Here is a 20,832-nt window from a genome sequence, read left to right on the forward strand (position 1 = left end):
TGGAGGGGGCAGGGATGTCCCCAATGTGATGACGTCCTCAAAAGTGACATCATTAATTGGGGACGCGCCTGAATCCCAAGCGGCGAATTTGCTGCTTGGAATTCAGGCCCCCCCCCCTCAAAAATTATTTAAAGGATCCCTTTAAATGCTTTTGGAGAGTAGGGCCCACACATGCCTGAATCACTGCTTGAGATTCAGGTGCATGCGGCTCCTGCTTTCCAAAAGCATTTAAAGGCACCCTTTAAATGCTTTTGGTGGAGTGGGGGCCCACGCACCTGAATCCCAGGTGGTGAATTCACCTCTTGGATTCACCAGCGGCTGCCCCTGTCCCTCCCCTCCTGCCAGATTTAAAGGGCCCTCCACCTGATTGGTGGGACATGTGCTCCCACTGATCAGCTGGAGGGCTCTTTAAATCTGGCGGGAGGGGAGGGAGAGGAGTCACCACGGGTGGCTGCTGTTGGGGGTGGGGCTTCTCCCCACTGGCCTACTGGACGGCGGCAGGCAGGAGCCCCCAGAAATCGGGGGATCCCCTGCCCCCACCTGGGGCCTGGCATCCCTAGGAATGTAGGTTGGCTGGTGTTCCAGAATGTCCATAATTCTGCAAGTCTTTCCCGACCAGCCATCCATTGTTTCCCTCATTTCCCTATGCCGGTGCCAATCGCTTCAAGTTATTCCACAATTCATTACGAATGAACGGCGGGGCAATAGTTTGCTAAGTGGAAGGCAATGGTTAGTTGACTGCTGCTCACCCAAAGACTCTTATCTCTAAAATTGTGCTGTGGTTAGAATATCAAACACACTCAGCTTGTTTTCCTCCTCCAGGTTGAGACTATTAATTAAGTGTGACCTGTTGATAAGGATTCACGGGACTACCTGCACTAGACTGATAATTTCAGCTGGAGTCAGAATGTGCCTCTAAGGCTGTAAACACAATTATCATCCACTCACTGCTTGTTTTGAACTTCAGATTACTGCAGGATGACATTTCTAGATTTCCCTTCACAGTTTACGCTGGTAGTTTTGCTTCTGCTAGCATCTGTCAGTTCTAGGAATTGTAATGACAATTTTTTCGGGGAAAGATGGGATGGGTGATAACAGGAAAGCTCAAGGTTGATTACTAAATATACCAGGTTTCTCAGATGGGGAATCCTCATATGATGATAGTGCTCCATGAAGAGCTGGAGTGTGAAGAGAGAAAGACATTACTGAAATTAAAGCATAGCTGTACAATAGCCACACCTAGCGTGGTGTTCAAGGTCCACCCTACTGGCAAGGAAGTGGCCTCTCATGCACAGCAAACTGGCTCACATGAAAGTTCCAGGGTCTGGCTTGCTCAGTAGTATAAGCAACCAGGAAAACCTGCTCTTCCGCTGGCTTCAGACCATCTGTGCGTAATGGTTGTGGGTCTGCCTGCCGATGCCTCCTCAGATGAGGAGGAAACAGAGGAAGCTGGCCCCAGCCCTCAGATGCTGCAGGAAGCCCTGATGGACAAAGATGAGACTTTGTCAGGTGCAGAGGGACAGTCTCAGGCTGAAGCCAAAGTGCCACGGACCTGCAGCCCAGAACCTGCAGCTGTCAGCCTCACCCTCTGGGTCACCAGGGCCCTTGGAATGCCAGAGAAGGAGGGCCCCGAGGGAGATGCAAGATGGGCACTGTAGTGCATGGCTGGCAGCTCAGCACTGATCATTCTTCGCCTGTGAGCTTGAGTCACCACAGAATCAGGCAGACAGCCCCATAGGCTGCCCAGCCATGGATGAGCTGCACCTGTCCCTGGATGACTCAGCAGGTTGATGAGTTGCACCTGTCCATGAATGACTCAGCAGGGTTGTCATGATAAAAGCAGCCAGAAAAGGATGAGCTGGCATGGAAGCAACTTGTCCACAACCCTTGTGTGCCTATCATTGGTCCTGCCCTTATTAACCTCTGTGGGTTTGGCCACTTGGGCTGTCTTGGTTACCTGCCTGAATCTGGACACTTACATTTATTTCTGCCTCACTTTGACTGACCCACCTGTTGACTAGCCATAAAAGGAGCCCAGCATTCAGCAAAGCTCCTAATGCCAGAGTTAGGCGACAACATCAAAGCAAGGCCTTGGGCTGGCTTTATTTATGTATGTATTTATTGATTGATTGATTGTTTTGATTTTTACCCCGCCCTCCCTGCCGAGGCAGGTTCAGGGCGGTTTACATAAGATAGCAATAAATAAAACAACAATATAAATATCAGTATAAAACACACAACATAGTTATTAAAAACAATTTACATAGAGATGGCGGTACAGCTGTGGTAAAGTGCATATGAAACATACATTCAGTGGTAAGTTCCACTATCGGAGGGCTCAGGCTGGAAATAATATTTGGCACAGAGCATAAATGATGAAATGCAGCTCCTTACCTAAATGCCTGGCAAAAGAGCTCTGTTTTCGTGGCCCTGTACCTTTTCTTAGCTCCCCAAGGCAACTGGTTGGCCACTGTGTGAAATGGGATGCTGGCCTAGAAGGACTCCACCGGTCTGATCCAGCAGAGCTTTTTCTTACGACTGTTATGAATGAACCTAATCTATTCCTAATAGTGGCAGAAATGGAGGGGAATATTCAGGAGTAGTTCAAGCTATGTGGGTGATCTGACTCGAAGACTTCATGGCCCACCTTCCCCAAAAGTGCACAGAGCTTTAGATTTAGATTAGTAGATCTCTTGCCTGTCTGTCTATCTGTCTGTTTTGATGGCTCCTGAGACTAGAAGGTAGGGAGAAGGAAGTTAACCGAGCAACTGCTGGAAAAGTAGAATATTTTTATATCAGCAGAGGTGCACGGTTCCTCCCTTATGAAAGACGTATGTAGGCAGGCATAGAGAGACTTAATAGTGTTGTCTCTGAGAGTTAATGAGAACAGCCCAATCCAGCTACTTTGTACACATTTATAAGTAAGACCAGGGCTATTTTTGGGCAGGAACGCACAGGAACGGAGTTCCGGCTGGCTCCTAAGTTGGCCACGGCCAGCAGGAACTCACTAGCATAATAGGCCACACCCAACAGCAGAAACTCATTAGGATTGGCTACATTAGGGGTGTGTGGCCCTAACATGCAAAGGAGTCCCTGCTACAAAAAAAGCCCTGGGTTTTGACAACAAACAAGGTAAACAGAATAACAAGCAAAAGGTGGGTGTGGCTGGGTGACCACACTTCTGGCAACATGGGGGTGTGGCCTAATATGCTAATGAGTTTTAATGTTGGGTGTGGCCTATTATGCTAATGAGTTCCTGCTGGGCTTTTTCTACAAAAAGAGCCCTGAAAGACACTTACATGACATCACTTTCTGCTCCAGATTACGCACAAAAAAAGTCATACAGGAGCTTGCAATTCCAATCAGCTCAGATAACAGTGATTAGCAAACACAAATTATTTATTAGAATACCCCTGAGCAAGAAACGTACGCATCTCCCATGCCAAGCAAATAATCTTTAATTCAAAATACTGTTAGAAAGCTGAGAAATATCTTTCCTAACAGACGTAATTAACCATGTCAGTAGTAGCAACATCTTAAGTTGAAGGGTCTCTCAGGAAATCTCTCAGTAACTTCACCGTCTCTAGCCTGAATAATAGTGTTCCCAGAAGCCACAGGATAATTAAGCAGACCGAATCTCCAATCTAAAACAAATTTTGAGCAAACTAGATGGTAAACTTGATCTGCTTGACAGAAGCGTTCAACATCCAGTAAGTCTTTCAGGCAGCAAAATTAGAAACTTCTGACTATGGTCAGACAAATAACAGGGAACTCCTTTGCATATTAGGTCATGTAGCCAATCCTCCAAGAGCTTACAGAGCTCTTCTTACAGGAGCTACTGTAAGCTCTTGGAGGATTGGCTATATTAGGGGTGTGTCGCTTAATATGCAAATGAGTACCTGCTACAAAAAGAGCCTGGAGGTCACATAAGCCTTCAACATTAAATATAATGTGAATTTATTACAAAGGGATATAAATCCAGATCCACATTCCTCCATTTGCCTTATAATATCAATTTTGTTTCTTGGAATCTCTGGCAAAGAGGCTGGCCCAAGTGGTGGGGGAGGGGACGATGGGGATCTTTGGCAGTTAGCCATGCAGTACCCGCTACAGGTCTGGGCTTTAGACAATTAGGCTGTTATTTCTGAGAGTCTGATACCAGCGACTACGGAATGTGTTCATAATAACTTCTACAAGCTTTGAGGACATAGCAGATAGTCAGTGCCTGAGGAAAACTCACCTTATTTAAAGCAGTTAGACTAGGATATGGAAGGGTTACTACATGGGGGGAAAACTTTAAGAGTACTAGAAAGGAGAAACTTTTTCCATAAGCATGTTGTGATGGAATGTTGTGCACTGTCTTCATCACTGACTAGATTGCCCAGTTAAGTCTACTTTTTTGCAGTCTCTGTGCAACCTCCAGCTTATATATCCTTTTGTCTTGTACCTGGAAGTGTTCATAATTAATCATAAACCATTCGGTATCCCCCTCCACCCAAACAAGGAATTAAGCAGTCTTTGAAGACATATAAATGATCACACTTCTCTGAAGGGGTGGGGTGGGAATTTTCTCACCCTGATAGCGTCTTGTCAGTTCTTGTATTCTTCTCTCTCCCTGCTTCCACATGGAGGCTTTTCTCCATTTGTTTCAAAATGAAAGCTTTTTTTTGTTGTTTGGAGATTCTGTATGTCATTTTTGTAATCCTTTCCAGGTGCTGGTGTGAAGGGATGGTGAGCATTTTATTGCTTGCCAGGGCCCTACCCATGTCAGCAACATTTTTTTGCCATCAGCCCCCCAGAGACAATATTTTCCCTGCATTATTCTCCTAGTTTGCCATCAGAAGGCCTTTTGAGAGCTTTAAAAAAATCAGTAACTGCTATAGAACTATAATGCACTATAGTGCTACAGCAGTATAATGCTATAGCACTAGCAATTACTGTGGTTTTTTAGAGCCCTACAGTAACTCTTTGGTGGCTCAGTGGAGAAAAAATGCAGAGGACATGTCAGCCATGAGGAGATGACAGAGGAAAATGCACAGAAGACTTCATGTGTGGAAATTTTGTCACTAATGGCATTCACAGTGGCAATGAAAGCAATGTGGAGAACCCCCAACACAGTGACAGCAGCGTCTCTCACAAACACACATCTGTGAGTGATCAGTTTCCCTATGGTGCTGTCCCAGAATGTGTATGAGTGCCACACAGGCTGGACGAGTTAGATGGGTCTCATCACCTGATTGTTGCTTTCCCTCCTAGGGGATGGTGATTGGGTAGAAAAGGTCCATGCAATCACTGCACCAGTGTGGTTGCAGTGTTCATAGATGGCTAATGGACTTTGGGGTAGTTCTGTAGAGAAGCAGATCTCACATGGCTGCAGGTATATATGAAAAGAGGCATACTGATGGATGGTAATCTTACAACACACATGCAGAGTTGTAGTAATGTTACCTTGATTTGTTGAGATTCTGAATCCAGATGTTCAGTAGATCTGTTGGGTGAGGTGCTGCTGCTGTTTTCCAGTGTTATTGATTCAGGTCATTAAAAAAAAGATAACTAACTTGAAATTCTTCATATTTTTGGAAATGTGTTGTTTCTAGCAAGAAGTGCAAACCTTCCTGGTCATTGTTGCCCTGATTTCTATTCCGTGGATGCTTTTGATTAAGCCCTTCATCCTTCGTGCTAATCACCAGAAAGCTCAGCGTATGGTAAGAATGACTGTCTCTGGCGGCATTGGGCTTTTGTATGCATTGCATGTGTGAAAGTCAGTGTTAGTGAGTCAAGTTATCTGAGTCAAAGATTAGACACAAATATGATTGTGTTGTCTCCACTTCTTACCTTCAATGGATAACCAATGATTTTAAGCCAACTCTGATTTCCCTGGTGAAGTCTCAAGTAGCTTGGAAACTGAATTGTGAGGTCTACTTGGTGATGTGGCATGCAACAACAGCTGATTGTGATCCAAATTCCTGGAAGTGGGCATATGTACACCACATTGAGTCCCAATATTGAAAGTTAATTAATACAGTAAACTGGTTTAATGGTTCTTCTCTGTTCCCAGAGACCTATGAAAATGGTAATTTGAAGTAGATAGTTATTGCTAAAAGTGAATTCTAATTACCCGTTCCCAAATCATGATACCCAGGAGCCATGACAATTAATTGTGTCTAATCATAAGATGGATGGCCAGTGCCAATCAATAAAACAGTGAAACAAGGCCATCCATAAACAAAGTAACAGTTTCTGCAATATTACCTGCAAAAATTGAAGAAGAAGATGATGATAATGATGATGCAGACACACAAACACACACAAATAACAGCCCAGTGAAGACTAAACAACACTGGAGGAGGAACAGAATTCTGAGGACGTTTGAGCATCAGTTAAAGGAAAATAGAGAGGATGGGGAAATTGGTCTGTTCAGCACTCTGTGGTTAGCATTTCTTGGCGATTCCTGTGAGACTCCAACATGTCTGGTTAAAAAAAAAAACTGATTAAAATATAGTGTAAATATGCCCAAAGTAACTTCTGAAACTTGAGAAATAAAAAACAGTTTCTTATTTATTGAAAGTAACATCTGTTTGAAGCAGAAAATGAAAACCATACTCTACTTAACACCTTTCTAGCTCAGAACCAGCATCCAGAATATTTTAGAGAGAACACAGATGGTTCTTGGTTTTAAAGGCAAACTAATCTGATTGCATTTAATGGCCTTTTCTGCAAGTGTAACACCTGGCCTGTAAGTGAAAGGCAGGTCCCTTTTGAGAAAGATGTTCAAATATTTTTGACCTGGATTTTCAGGAATTAGACAATTCTCCAGCAAGCTTATTCAGATCCTGATCTGGCTGTGTATCTGATTTTTAAAACGTCTTTTTAGTTATAGGTCAGTTTATGACAATTTGATTAGATAAGAGATATCTCTGATCAGCGTCTTCTAATTTATAAAAATTCAAAGCAGCTTGGGAACCCCAATCAGACTGGGAGAGAGGTAATGGGGAAGAGGTTTTAGCCATTTCACCTGTGCTGTTCCTACTCCCACCCCAGCTGCTGATTGTCCTTGGGGGCATTTAGATCAGGAAAACAGCACAGGTGGAGGGAAGAGTTAAACCCTCTCTCTTGCACTACTGTGGTCTGAGCCAGCCTCGTGTAGTGGTTAGGAGCATGGACTCTAATCTGGGAGAATCGGGTTTGATTCCCCAGTCCTCCACATGCAGCCAGCTGGGTGACCTTGGGTCAGTCATAACTTCTTTCAGAGCCGTTTTCTCAAGGACAGTTCTCGAAAGAGCTCTCTCAGCCCCACCTACCTCATAGCATGTCCGTTGTGGGTAGGGGAAGGGAAAGGAGATTGTAAGCCACTCTAAGACTCCTTCGAGTAATGAAGGGCGGGGTATACATCCAATCCTTCTTCTCTTCTTGTAGCTGTTTTAATACTAAAAATAAAACAAAGCATCTCCTGATTATGGACTTCCTGTATCATGTTTGTTTGGCCCTGAATATACCTGAGCTTCCTGAATATACCTTTGATGTTCCAGCCTGAATTAGGCAGGTCTGACAGCAATTACAGGTTCAGTAGGGCAACACCCATACACTTATTTATACATTCAAATGAGATATTGCCTATGAATAGGGTTTCCAACCTCCAGGTGGTACCTGGAGATCTCCTGTTATTACAGTTGATCTCCAGATGACCAAGATCAGTTCCTCTGGGGAAAATGGCTGCTTTAGAGGGTGCACTCTATGTCATGATACCCTGCTGAGATCCTTTCCCTCCCCAAACCCCACTCTCCTCAGGCTCCATCTCCATAATCTCCAGGTATTTCCCATCCCAAAGCTGGCAAACCTTCCTATGAAACATATTGGGAAAGAAATCCAGTATCAGAGGAACAATAAGGCTTTCAAATCAGTGACTGATTCCACAAAAGCAGTTGTTCCGCCCTCGGTCTCCTATTTCCCCCGGTTGTACTGCTCAATTTCCTACTATTTGCTGCGCAGCCTCATTTTGACCTGCATCTCCCCCCAATTTTCCCCATGTCTTCTTGATCCTTATTTTTTGGGATCAAGAAGATGAGAGGGAAATAGAGGGGGAGATGTGGGTCAAAATGCAGCCGCGCAGCAAATAGTGGGAAATTGAGCAGTACAACTGGGGGAAACGGGAGACTGAGGGCGGAACAACTGCTTTTGCAGAATCGGTCAGTGTGTTTTTAAAGATATTTTTCCTTTCATGTTTATGTAATTTACTGATGGGCCATTAAACAATTGAAAGTTTGTCCAGAACAACAAAAATCCACCCCACTACATGTGGAAAAATAGTGTCTCAGGGAGTAGGCCTTTCTTCTTGACACATCAGATTCTTATGTATTTTTTTAAAATGGGGGAATATTCAATCATGAACACTCCTCCCCTGAAACCTCAAGTAGAAAATCTTTACCACTTAGTTCAGTGGAACTGGCCCCTGAAATCAGTACGTGAGGGAAGTGAGTTCTTTATCTAAATCAGTGTTTCTCAAACTGTTGGTTGGGACCTAACTGTGAGTGGGAGGAGGTAGATGAGAGAGAGCTGTGAAAGTGGACAATGGCAAATTTGGGTTTGTGTCTGCTAGATTTCTAAATAGTCATGAACATATTTATTGTTCAATAATGCCACAAAATCTGTCTATACTTGTCCTTTGTTTGATGGATTCTGAGATTCTTGGATTTTATAGTGAAGGGGTAAAATAGCATAGAGATTTTTGCAAGTGGACCCCAGAATTAGAGTAAGTTATGGTGGTCAGATGGGAAAAAGACAGACACAAACCAGCCTCAGATGGGAAAAAGACAGACACAAACCAGCTCATGGGAAATGACATGTGGAGGGCAAGAGTTAACGCTCCCCCATTCTTCATATCAAGTCCCTCTCTGCAGCTGCTTTTCAGAGCAAAAGTAAAGATTGTGAGTTCAAGTAATGTAGTTTGATTCTGAGTTAGTATTGGGTCAAATGGGCGAATGATGCAAAGAATCAGTGCCTTTTCTAGTTTATCAGGAGGTGGAATTGTCTTAGAAATTCCTTGAAAGACAGATGATGGAGAATTTGATAGATTTGATATAATGTATATTATATGTATTGTATTAATTTTGTTACTAATGTTGGCAGTGGCAATGTGTAATCTCTGTAGACTCATTTTTAACTACTACTGAAATTCAGTATTATGTCACCAGCATTGCCTGAACATTAGAAACTTATGTCTATTACATTCTGGAGGAAGCCGGAAGTCCATGGGGCTTTCTCTAACATGCTGGTAACATCCGCCATTCTCTTTCTTGTAAGCTGGTATCTCCTGAAATGTCAGAGAGTCCCACTGGAGACATTGAGGTAGAGATCATTAAGTCTAACCTCTCTGAGAAAGCAAGCAAAGAAGACCACAGTGATGGTGGCCATGGGGGACACGATGACCATGATGAAGAGGTAAAATTGTTCAATAAGTGGACTTAAAGAAGGGCAGTGGAAAACTTGACCTCTCCCCATTCACATTTGCACCTGTGTGCATATATTTACTAATATAAAGCCTGTACTTTACAAACATGGATGATACATTCCTGGCTGACACTTGACCCCCTCTCCTGACTCAAGGATAGAGGCTGAATTTGCAACCCCCTCCATTCTGTTGCATTATGATATATTCCTGGCTGCTACATACCTTTACAGTCTGGTTTGCTGTTTGATAGAGTACTGGCCGTCATTATGTGCTTGATTTTTTAAGTCTACCATACTACATTTTAAGTATATTTCATTACATACGTAATACAGGCAACAACTTATTTATAGTGGTATACATAACATTTACAAAATAATTGGGTGGTACAGATCACATTGTGGCTTTTATATGTTCAGTTTGCAGACTCACAGGACACAAATCGTGGTGTCTTGTGTTTGGCGTGAACCAAATTTCAGATTTCTGTGTGATGTGGAAGTATATTAACAGTGTTAACAATGACTGAGCTCTTGGTGTCTTTACTTACATAGATGCATGCAAAGATATATCAAAACAATGGCTTGGATCCTGTAGTAAATCTCCACAAATGGGAGGTGGTTCTGCCAGCAGTACAGGACTCCCTCCTGCCCACTGTGCCTGAAATGCCTCCCACCCCAAAGCTTCCCCTGGGGACAGAGGATGCCCAGGAACAGCAAGAGAGGGCAAATCAGAAGTCCTCAGTGGCATGGGGGAGTCGGAGTTCCTTCCATTACCAAAACTCTACTGTGGGATCCAAGCCAAAATCTCAAACTACTAGAATGAAATAATAAAAGCCAACATATCATATATTTAACCAGGTAAAAATAATAGTATGCGTATGTAAGTGCCATCAAGTTGAAACTGACTCAGGGTGATCCCAGCAAGAGGCTTTCGAGGTAAGTGAGACGTAGAGGTGGTTGGCCATTGCCTTCCTCTGCAGAGCCTTCCTTGGTGGTCTCCCCTCCAGTTACTTACCCTGCTTAGCTTCTGAGATGCACATCGAAATATAAATCAGATCAGTCTAGGTACATAGATGATTAAATAGTATGCAAATAGTAAACTGTCCAGTTGATTACCATTGTACACTGTGGCTGTTAAATTTTTATTTATTTATTTATTTTTGTATTTATACCCCACCCTCCCTGCAAATGGGCTCAGGGCGGCTTAGAAGAGGGCAAAATATGCCCATACATTAAAACAGGGTAAAAACAATAAAACCAACGACTATTACAAATAAAGTGCTCAAATTTAAACAAGATGGTCATTCATTAGAGGTAGGTGGTTTTTCATGGAGGTAGGTAGGGTCCAGTAGATGTTAAATTGTCCAGTCCAGCCCAGTGCTGTATTGTGGCCAGATCTTCTTTACTCCATTTGTTGCCAACACTGTTGGTAGTGGTGGTGGTGGTAGTAGTAGTAGTGGCGGCTCCTACATAAAAGCCTGGTAGAAGAGCTCTGTCTTGCAGGCCCTGCGGAACTGTACTAGGTCCCACAGGGCCCTGATCTCCTTTGGGAGCTCATTCCACCAGGTAGGAATTCCATCACTGAGAAGGACCTGGCCCTCGTCACAACAAGCCTTGCCTCCCTGGGGCCTGGAATCACCAGGCGATGTTGTGTCCCAGACCGAAGTGCTCTTAGGGGTCTATGTGGGGAAAGGTGGTCCCTCAGGTATGTCAGACCCTGGCCATATAGGGCTTTAAAGGTAAGCACCAGCACTTTGAAATGGATCCAGTATGCTATTGGCAGTCAGTACAGTTCTTTCAGCCCAGGCCTGATGTGCTCCCACTTGGGGAGACCCATCAACACCCTGGCCGCCGCATTCTGCACCAGCTTCAGCTTCTGGATCTGCAACAAAGGCAGCCCCATGTAGAGAGTGTTACAGTAGTCTAGCCTCGAGGTGACAGTCGCATGGATCACTGTAGCCAGGTCATCGCGGTTGAGGAAGGGAACCAACTGCCAAGCCAGCCTAAGATGGTAAAAGGCTGACTTGGCAGTGGCTGCCACCTAGACCTCCATAGTTAAGGAGGGATCCAGGAGGACTTCCAAACTCCTAACCTCCAACGCTGGCACCAAAGGTGCCCCATCGAAGGTTGGGAGAGGGATCCCCAACCCCAAACCAACCCGACTCAAGCACAGGACCTCCGTCTTCACTGGGTTTAGTTTCAACCGGCTCAGCCTGAGCCACCCAGCCATGGCCTGTAAAGCCCGGTTCAGATCTTCTGGGTCGGAGTCTGACTGGCCGCCCAACATCAGATAGAGCTGGGTGTCATCCGCATATTGAGGAGCATTGGCAAGTTGTTCACTTTTTAAAAAGCATGTAGTCAAGAATATAGACATCCCATACTGCTTACATTTACTGTAGCTAGTCACTAGATTGAGAATGTTTCAGCACTTTTTTTCAATTGCATCTTGACCAACTTTTCATTATAATGTTTGAAAGTTATGAAAAATAGTAACACAAAAGGGGCCATTTGTTATGTCCAGGCTGCTACAATCTTGTAGGGAGACAGGCAAATGGACTGAATACAAAACCTCCCAACTGGATCAGGAAAGAGATAAAAAGAAAACCAAGCACCGTCAATTTTCCATCTCCAATGACTTCAGTAAACATTGCTTCTGAAGCTGCCATGGACAAGACCCCAAATCTGACGGATTTACTTAAATTCATTCACAACTCTTTAAGCATCTTCATACTGAACTTGGGGCCATCCAATGAACTTGATGGGCAGTCAGTTCAATACAGTCAAGGGAAAGTAATTCTTCATGTAGTGCACGATTACCACTACTGCAGGATAGAGAGAGAGCTTCTAGCTTAGATGGCTTTAAAAGGAGATAGATTTATGGAGGGGGTAGGTCCATCAGTGGCATTAGTGACAATGGCTAAATGGAACCTCCATGGTCACAGGCATACTACTTCTGAATAATAGTTGCTGAGGGGCAGCAACAGTGGGAAGTTTTGACTTTGTTGGCCTTCCAAGGATATCTGGTTGGCTACGGTGGGAGACAGGATGTTGGGCATTGCTCTGAGCCCGCTGGGCTCTTCTTCTCTTATGTTATCAAAGTATGCTACATCAGTTGTGTTGCTGCTGCCAAAGCCAGCAGTCTTGTCAGATCTCAGAAGCTAAGCAGAGTCAGCCCTGGTTAGTACTTGTATGGGAGACCACCAAAGAAGTCCAGAGTTGCTACAAAGTCAGGCAATGGCAAACCACCTCCGTTCGTCTCTTGCCTTGAAAACAGTATAGGGTCGCCATAAGTCAATTGTGGTTTTACAGCACTTTCCACCACTACCAAGTCAATGTGATGGCATCATACTCTAAATTCCCCTGCTTCTGAAAGCCTTCCAAGCAGAGTACAGCAAGGATGACTTCACATCATGTACCAGGTGTTCATAGATCTTACTGGTGAAACAGGAGAAAAAGACATAGTTGTAGCCGGCCCTGTATCTGCTGTAACATCTCATTTCAGCCTAGGGTGAAGTATTAAAATAACAGGATTCTTTATGCAATAACCTTTTAGTCTATTCCTCATGTGACTGCCTGTTTAGTGTAGCCCATACTTTCCTGTAAAATGCTGAAGTCTCTTGAGAGTACCTTACAAGATCTCAGCAGCCATTTTGGATTACCTGAGCAACTAAAAACAATAGCAGTAGGCCAAAGAGACAGGAGCGAAGCATATCCAAAGTGGAGGGGGGAAAGAAATATGGAGTCAAAGGAGAACATGGGGGGCTGCAGAGGGAGGAAAGGAGGGAAGGAAAGAAAAGGGAGATGCTGCAGTGACTATAAGCAGAGGTCATTTCGGGGGGAATCGCGGGGGATCGCAGTTCCCCCGGGTGAGGTACGGGGGCGGGGCACATGATGAAGCCCCGCCCCCCGCTTCCGGCCACCCCGCTTCCGGCCCTCATTCAGCCAGGAGGAGGCAGGAGAAGAGGGAGGGTAAGTTGCTTCCTCCCTGCCTCTCCCCACCCCTGCCTGCCTGGGGCCAGGGAGGGCCTTCGCGTGGCTTCCTTGCACCCCCGCCAGCCATGCAGGTCCACCGCCGGGCCCCTCATGGGGCTCGGCAGTGGAGCTGCAAGGCTGGCGGCGGCCAGGACCGTTGGGGGCGGGGTGTGTGGCCTTATGACACACTTCCGGTGATGTCAGGGGGTGTGGCCTTATGACACACTTCCGGTGATGTCAGGGGATGTGGCATATGCTAATGAGTTATGCTAATGATTTCCCCTAGCTCTTTTTCTACAAAACGACCCCTGACTATAAGGGAGGGAAAGTGGAAAGAGGGTAGAGATCATGTGGGGGAGTGAGTCCTTGCAGGTCCCCTACTTGCTAAATAGTATTAGCAAAGTACTTTCTAAGTGCTTAAAGTGCTTAGCATTGAACTCAGAACTTAGCTTTGATCTCAGAAATTCTTAGAACTGCTCTGGTAAGGCCACTAGGTATGATTATTTCCTAATTACCTATAGGGACGGACTCCAGGTAAAATTATATGTTATGTTTTCCCAAAGAGTCTTATCAGTTCTTTGCTTGCCAACCTCCATGTAAATGGAAGTCCAAACAAAACATCCGTGACAAAAATAACGAAGAGTCCATGCTTTAATATGTCAGAAAACAACAAAAACACAATGGTGAGGAAATAAAGTTTACAGTATAATGACATATAAATAAAATATACATGGACAACTAAAAGAGAGAGGGAAATCATTCCCTGCTGCACCAATATAACCTTACAATGAAAATATACTGCATATTTGGGATTGAGGCACTGGACTCCAACATCTTATAATGAAGAGTCAATAAAGTTATATATACGAAATTGTTTACCTCTGTGGAAAACTCTCTTCTTTTATCGCTCATACGCAACAAATTTTGCGCAATAAAAATATCTGTTTCACAAGGATTGCTTTATCTGAGCGTGTAGTAATTACAATTCTTATCAATTTCCATCCATCAACTCTTTAAATAAACATCCCATGATGACTCTCTGATATCAGAACCCAAGGTCTTCACAATTGTGTTTATGGCTGTTGTGATATCTGAATCCAGGATCTTTTTGCTCACAGTTTTTTCTCTTAATCTATTTCAGTTCAACTTTGGAGACATCTTTGTCCACCAGGCTATCCACACCATTGAATACTGTCTCGGTTGTATTTCCAACACAGCCTCCTACCTTCGGCTGTGGGCACTCAGCTTGGCACATGCACGTGAGTGTTCAGTGTGGTTGTGGTGTGAGCAACAGCTGTGTTGCCCTGGCTGTAACAGGAAAAAAAAAAAAAGATTGATATCTGGCTTTTCCATAGAAATTGTCTGGCTTTTCCATAGAAATACCTGTTGAATCAATAGCCAGTTGTTAGAAACCTAACCAATCTGGACAAGATCCAGATAAAGTTATGCTAGAATAGAGATGGAAGGGAAGTTTGCTTTTTGTGAATTTTTTGGCCGTGTCAAAACATGCTGTTCCTTTTGGTTGATTTTTTCCTCACTTGTATTGAAAGGAGACAAATGTGTTTGTCCAGGTGTAAGGAGTACAATATGAATTGCTCATCAGCTCAGCCCATGACTGACTGCCATCTCTCTCAGTCATCTTTGTTTGCCCTCAAATGATGTCATTGCTTAGCCATATCAGATTAGCAACACAGTGTTGTGATACCATTACTTCCACTATGGGCTGGCATCACTGTTAAAATGGTGAAAGAAGGAGCTGGAAAGTGTAATGGCACTGAAGCTCCAACAAAGAAGGGAAACAATTGCAATGTGGTGGGTTTTTCCCTGGTCAGTTGGCAATAGGGCTACCAACCTCCAGCTAGGGCCTGGAGTTCTCCTGGAATTGGAATTACAACTGACCTCCAGACCACAGAGATTAGTTCTCCTAGAGAAAATGGCTGCTTTGGAGGGTGGACTCTGTGACACTGTACCTCCGGTGAGGTCCTTACTCTCCCCAAACCATCCCCAGTCTCTACACCCAAAGCACCCTGTATTTTCCTACCTGGAGTTAGCAACCCTACTTGGCAACCCTAGTGGGGCCTCCTTCAGTCTTTTACTCATTTATTTCAATTTATTTCATCCCACCCTATAGAGTTCAGAATAGTGCTGAAACCTCAGAACTACCTTGTTAGGTAAGATGGGTTCAGGGACTTGTTTGAAATTATCCAGTGCTCTTTGTTGCTCAGTAGGGATCTGAATCTAAGATTCTGCCAGTGCTCCTGCTATTGGGCCACTTTATATTAAATTCAGTAATAATGGAGCAATTCAAGAGTCTTCCGGGAAGCTGGAACTGACACTGATTTACAGGCCTGGGATTCTGGAAGACAGTCCCCCCCCCCCCTTAAATGCTGGCATCAGTGAACTAGCCAAGGAACTCTTTGCCATATTTTCCAACGGTATATGTTGCTTAGTACACTGTGAGAATGTTACTAATCATTACGAAAGTTAGTAGTCTGTGCCAAATTTGATCTGAACCACTAAAAGCCAGTCTGTTTTCTGTTTCAATCTGTGTTAAAGTTGACATTGCCGTAACATTTCTAAGTCTCTTTTGTGTTCACGTTTTTGCAGGGTATCTGAGAAACCATTGAGGAGCTTTTCTGTTTTGGTGGGAATATCACGCAAAATAAAAAAAATGTCCTCTTTACAGTAGTGCATTTGTTTTATCAGTATTAGATAACTAACTCCTATGCCATATTCCCCTGTCACCGGGCAAATTTAGAAAACTGAATGGACAGAGAATTACTTAGGGACTGGCCTAAAAGTGCTCAGAAATTCTCTGGAGGCTAGCCACCCTTGAGGAAAATTATAATACTGCTTAGTGGCACACTCCCACCTTCAGGTGTGATGCAGAGGTACACTTCACCTCACCCCTGCCTTGATCTTTAAGACTGAATAACCTTGTCCACTCATGAAAACCAAGAAGGGGACCAGATGTAAACAAAACAAGAACTTTCTCTTCTTGAAAGGAGAAAGTGTGTTCAAGAATAAACAATATACATTTGTAACTGTGTGAAAGACACAGTTTAGAGAAAGCTTCAGAATACAATGATTCCAAGAGAGATAGTCAGAAACCACCTGTTTACCACATGAGAATAGAAAGAATAAACAACTGCTGTACAGATTTTTCAGACATTATTTAAAGATTGCTAAATCTTATACCACACATAGCTCAGACTTCCCCTTAGCTTCCCACTGCCTAGGAAGTATAAGTTTTAGAGTTTAATCAGAAGAGTGTGTCCCCCTTGGTATAATGCTAAACCAGTCTGCTTCTGCTGTGAGATAGGACTTCTAAACCCTATCTGAGGGAGTGGCAGTTACACCAGCCCTTATTGTTCCTCCAACTCCCTCTCTTATCTCCTTCTAAGGGTTTCAAGAATCCTGACTGGCTGCTTCTGGCTTCTCCCTTATACAAATAGGGTAGACTGGGGTTGGCAGATAAAGGGGAGGGGGAAGACCTAGTCTTGTCAGTCACACCCAGTCATGAGTACCCCTGTGACACACTGAAGGGTACTAACCAACATGGGGGGGCTTTTATTTAATTGAAACATTTATATCTTCCCTACTAAATGTAGTTTTTGAGATGGCTTTTTTAAAAACAATGAAATAGAAAACCAAGAAAGAACACACAATCTTCAGCCTGAGAGTTAATTACTTAAGACCATTGAAGGTTTGGTAAAATGACACAAGTTTTTAACCCGTTGCCTAAAATTCATCACGGAAACACCAGATGAATGGATAAGGAGGAGGAAGGGAGTTGCATAGAAAAGACCATGTCTATGGTTAGCCTCCTACTTCACCTCTGTGGGAAGAGGTATTCCCAGACAAACCCCCAGTGAAGATCTGTGTGGTTTTAAAGCCATTTGTTGTGGAAGGATCTCATGTCTAAATGGATTTAAATATTGTTGCTTGGGATTGTATTGCCATGTTCTTTCTTCTCCCTTCCTTTGCTTTTTTAGAGCTCTCAGAGGTCCTTTGGACTATGGTGTTCAAAATTGGACCTTCCTTTAAAGGCTTGGGAGGACTCATCGTCATCTTCATCATCTTTGCTGTCTTTGCTGTCCTGACTGTAGCTATACTGCTCATCATGGAGGGCCTCTCTGCCTTCTTGCATGCTCTGCGACTTCACTGGTAGGTAATAACATGCACAGGTGGTGGCAATAATAATACTTCACATTCTGTAGATTGTTTGCATCTTCCCAGTGCTAAAAATGCAGTGTTTGTTGTCCATCGCATTTCTCCACCTTTCTGTTTCTTCACTGAATTTAGTATGGACATTCCTTAGGATCTCCTTCTGCTTTCTTAGTTTTTAATACATGTATGCTCTCTCTCCACATAACATATCCCATCAAAAGAAGGGCTGTACACTTGTACTTCCTGTAGAGGGTGACATTTCCACTTAGTTTTGACGGATTGCCATTACTGCTTCAACCATATGCCCCAAGGGACCCATCAAATAAGTGCTATGGCTACTGACTTATTTACAAAGCCGTTGACCCATTGCCTTGTTCAGCCAGGAAAATAAATAAGATAGGCAGTACTATGGCACAGATAGGCTGGTGGGGCAAAGTAAAGGTCCAGATGGATTTTTCAGTCTTTCTCACTTGTACCTGCCATAGTATTAACAAACAGGTCCAGTCCTAAGCAGAAGTACACTTTCCTAAGCCTGGTGAGTTCAATGGAATTAGAAGGGTGTGAGTGTTTAGGACTGCACTATATACATGAGCACATACATGAAACTGTCTTATAGTGAATCAGACCATTGGTCCATCAAAGTCAGTATTTATTCTGACTGGCAGTGTCTGTACAGGGTCTCAGGTAGAGGTCTCAGGTAGAGGTCTTTTACATCACCCACTACCAAGTCATTTTAACTGGAGATGCCAAGGATTGAACCTGGGACCATCTGCCACCCAGCTATTACATCTCCCTTCCAACCTCTGGTACAATTGTGATCCAAGGTCACGGCTAAAGTTGACCCAAAAGGCAGGGCTAAAGGGCTAGGGCACTTCTAAGTTTTTAATTGTTTTATCATGGCACATGGTGCCGTTAACTGTGAGCCGCCCTGAGTCCGTTCGCAAGGAGGGCGGGATATAAATCCAATAAATAAATAAATAAGTTTCCTGACATTGGTTCTGATGCTCATTACAGTATATGGGAAAGAGGACACCTCTGTAGTCCCTGCTCACTTCCATGTATGTTGTATCATAGCTCTGCCACTCATAACTCTGCTTATTTAATGCATTTGTTTTCCCCCCTTTAGGGTAGAGTTCCAAAACAAGTTCTACTCCGGGGCAGGCTATAAATTCATACCATTTTCTTTTAAGCACATCATAGAAGGAACAGAAGAATGAAACCTGTTTGGAGCAAGGAGCTCTGAATCTCCCAGGCTTGCTGCTGTTTCTCTACTACTACTTTTTTTTAAGGAAACCTTCCCCAAGAATTTATGACCATGAAGGATTTAGCCATGCAGTGTGTCCTATACTGCCTGTAGCTACATAAGAAGATTGTCCTTGCCCTGCAGGCTGGCCCAAAACTGTACTAAGAATGTGTGTCAAGAACAATATTTCTAGCAGAATTTCCTCCTCTGATCATTGTAAAAATGTGATTCAGTGGGTCAATTCAAAATAAAGATCTCAGCATGAAGTGTCTTTTGTGCATATCATTAAATGGCAATATGCTCCATAGTGATACTGATGGAGTAAACCTGTTTCTGGAAGGTACCGATTCAGTCTGCAGTGTGTGTGTTGGGGGGGGGGCTGGATTCACATAAATGAACTTCCACGCAAACAGTTCCCTGGGCAATTCTGCATCTAGCATTCGCTCCACATTTTCTCAACTGGGAAGAAAAAGTGTAGCTCAAAACCACATTCAAACACCTCCCATACTGACTGCAAAGTCACCCCTGAACGGCCATAAAAAGGCCATAAATCTATGCAGAAGGTACCATAAAATCTGATTATCAAAGAAAGCGAAAGCAGCATGGAGTGTGGAGGCTACCATAAAATCCGATGATCAAGGAAGTGAAAGCAGCATGCAGTGCAGAGGGGAATTCCTGTTCCAACATGGGTTTTCGGAGGGAAAAGCCAATGCAGAATCAGCCCCTGTCTCTCTCTACAGATTAGGCTAGAGTTCCCTGACTATTTTTACTTAATGGTGGTAGAAAGTGCTGTCAAACTGTAGCCCGCTTATGATGACCTCATAGGGTTTTTCAGGGCAAGAAACAAACAATGGTGGTTTGCCATTGCAACCCTGGAGGACCTCAAGGGTCTCCCATCCAAGAACTAAGCAGGGCCAGCCCTGCTTAGCTTTAGAGTTCTGGTGAGCTCAGGCAAAACGTAGGCCATCCAGGTCCACACATTTTAACTTAACAGCATCCTATAAAGGGGGTGGGGCCACTTCATTGGGGCACTATGATGGAAGCAAGTGACCCTGCCAGAATTTCCCCATCAATGCAACTACTAAAAGCTCAACAACCCTATCTCAGATTTCATCCCAAATTTAAATTTCATTGAACTGCTTCCAAAGAAACTGCTTGTTTCTTGACAAGTATATTTAGGACTTACAGCCTTAAATGTTACTAAAGACAGCAAATGTTAGAATCGAGCTAATATACTCTGATCTTTAGTTTCCAGATCCTCCCCAGTTCCACTTTATGTGTTTTATGAGTAGAGGATGTAAGAGGTTTTCCCTCTGAACCCTTCTCTTCAACATTATTGTGTAGTGGGTTGACCGCATGGCTAGGCCCACTCAGCTCCCATAACATGGTGCACGCTTGACTCTCACACAACTAAGACAAAGACTAACGGCCAGGAGGCCAACTATATACATATCCAGGGGACACCCCTGGATCCCATTGGGAGGTTCGAATTTCCCTCCCCGTTTCCCTTGGCTCCTATTGGAGAGACCAGGAGACCAGTTTCCATTGTCCACCCAGGGTCAAGCCCTGGATAGTCCATACTAAATTCAGCAGACACAACAAACATATTAATGATCATAGGTAACGAGAGAAAAGAATAAGGTGTTCAATCCAATGTGCTTTAGACATTCACAGGTATGAAAGGATGTCACAATCTGTACTCCCTCTGTGTAAACACAGCTTTGTGTTCTGGCACAAACCTAGTGAAGTGTCCTGAGAAAGTCTGCAAAAAAAGGAATAAATTGTTCCAGCTCCCTCCCTTATCTCACCTCATGAACATTTTGAAAGAAAATAATCTAAAGGTGTTGATTTGGTTTAAAGCCATAGTCAATCAGATGACAAATTGTCATTAATCCTCTTACACAGTTACAGGCTGTTTTCTTGGCACCGGAAGAATACAAACAGGATCTGGGAATAGCATGGAATCATTCAAAATTCAGAAGCATACTCCATTCCAGGAATCC

The 20,832-nt window shown here is 43.8% G+C and overlaps 1 protein-coding gene across 1 annotated transcript in view; it reads left to right on the top strand.

Annotated features, from left to right (window-relative positions):
- Positions 1-18,890, top strand: part of ATP6V0A4 (ATPase, H+ transporting, lysosomal V0 subunit a4) — a gene marked incomplete at its 5' end in the record, with an annotated part of 53,831 nt that extends 34,941 nt beyond the window's left edge. Inside the window, 5 exons of the mRNA XM_015417217.1 lie at positions 5,598-5,705; positions 9,301-9,438; positions 14,558-14,675; positions 17,412-17,583; positions 18,713-18,890. Of these exons, the coding sequence (XP_015272703.1) occupies positions 5,598-5,705; positions 9,301-9,438; positions 14,558-14,675; positions 17,412-17,583; positions 18,713-18,803 (627 nt within the window). The remainder of the gene's footprint in view (positions 1-5,597; positions 5,706-9,300; positions 9,439-14,557; positions 14,676-17,411; positions 17,584-18,712) is intronic.
- Between the last annotated feature and the right edge of the window lie 1,942 nt (positions 18,891-20,832).

This window comes from Gekko japonicus, unplaced genomic scaffold, assembly GCF_001447785.1.
Source record: "Gekko japonicus isolate JY-2015 unplaced genomic scaffold, Gekko_japonicus_V1.1 scaffold1482, whole genome shotgun sequence".
NCBI lineage: Eukaryota > Metazoa > Chordata > Lepidosauria > Squamata > Gekkonidae > Gekko > Gekko japonicus.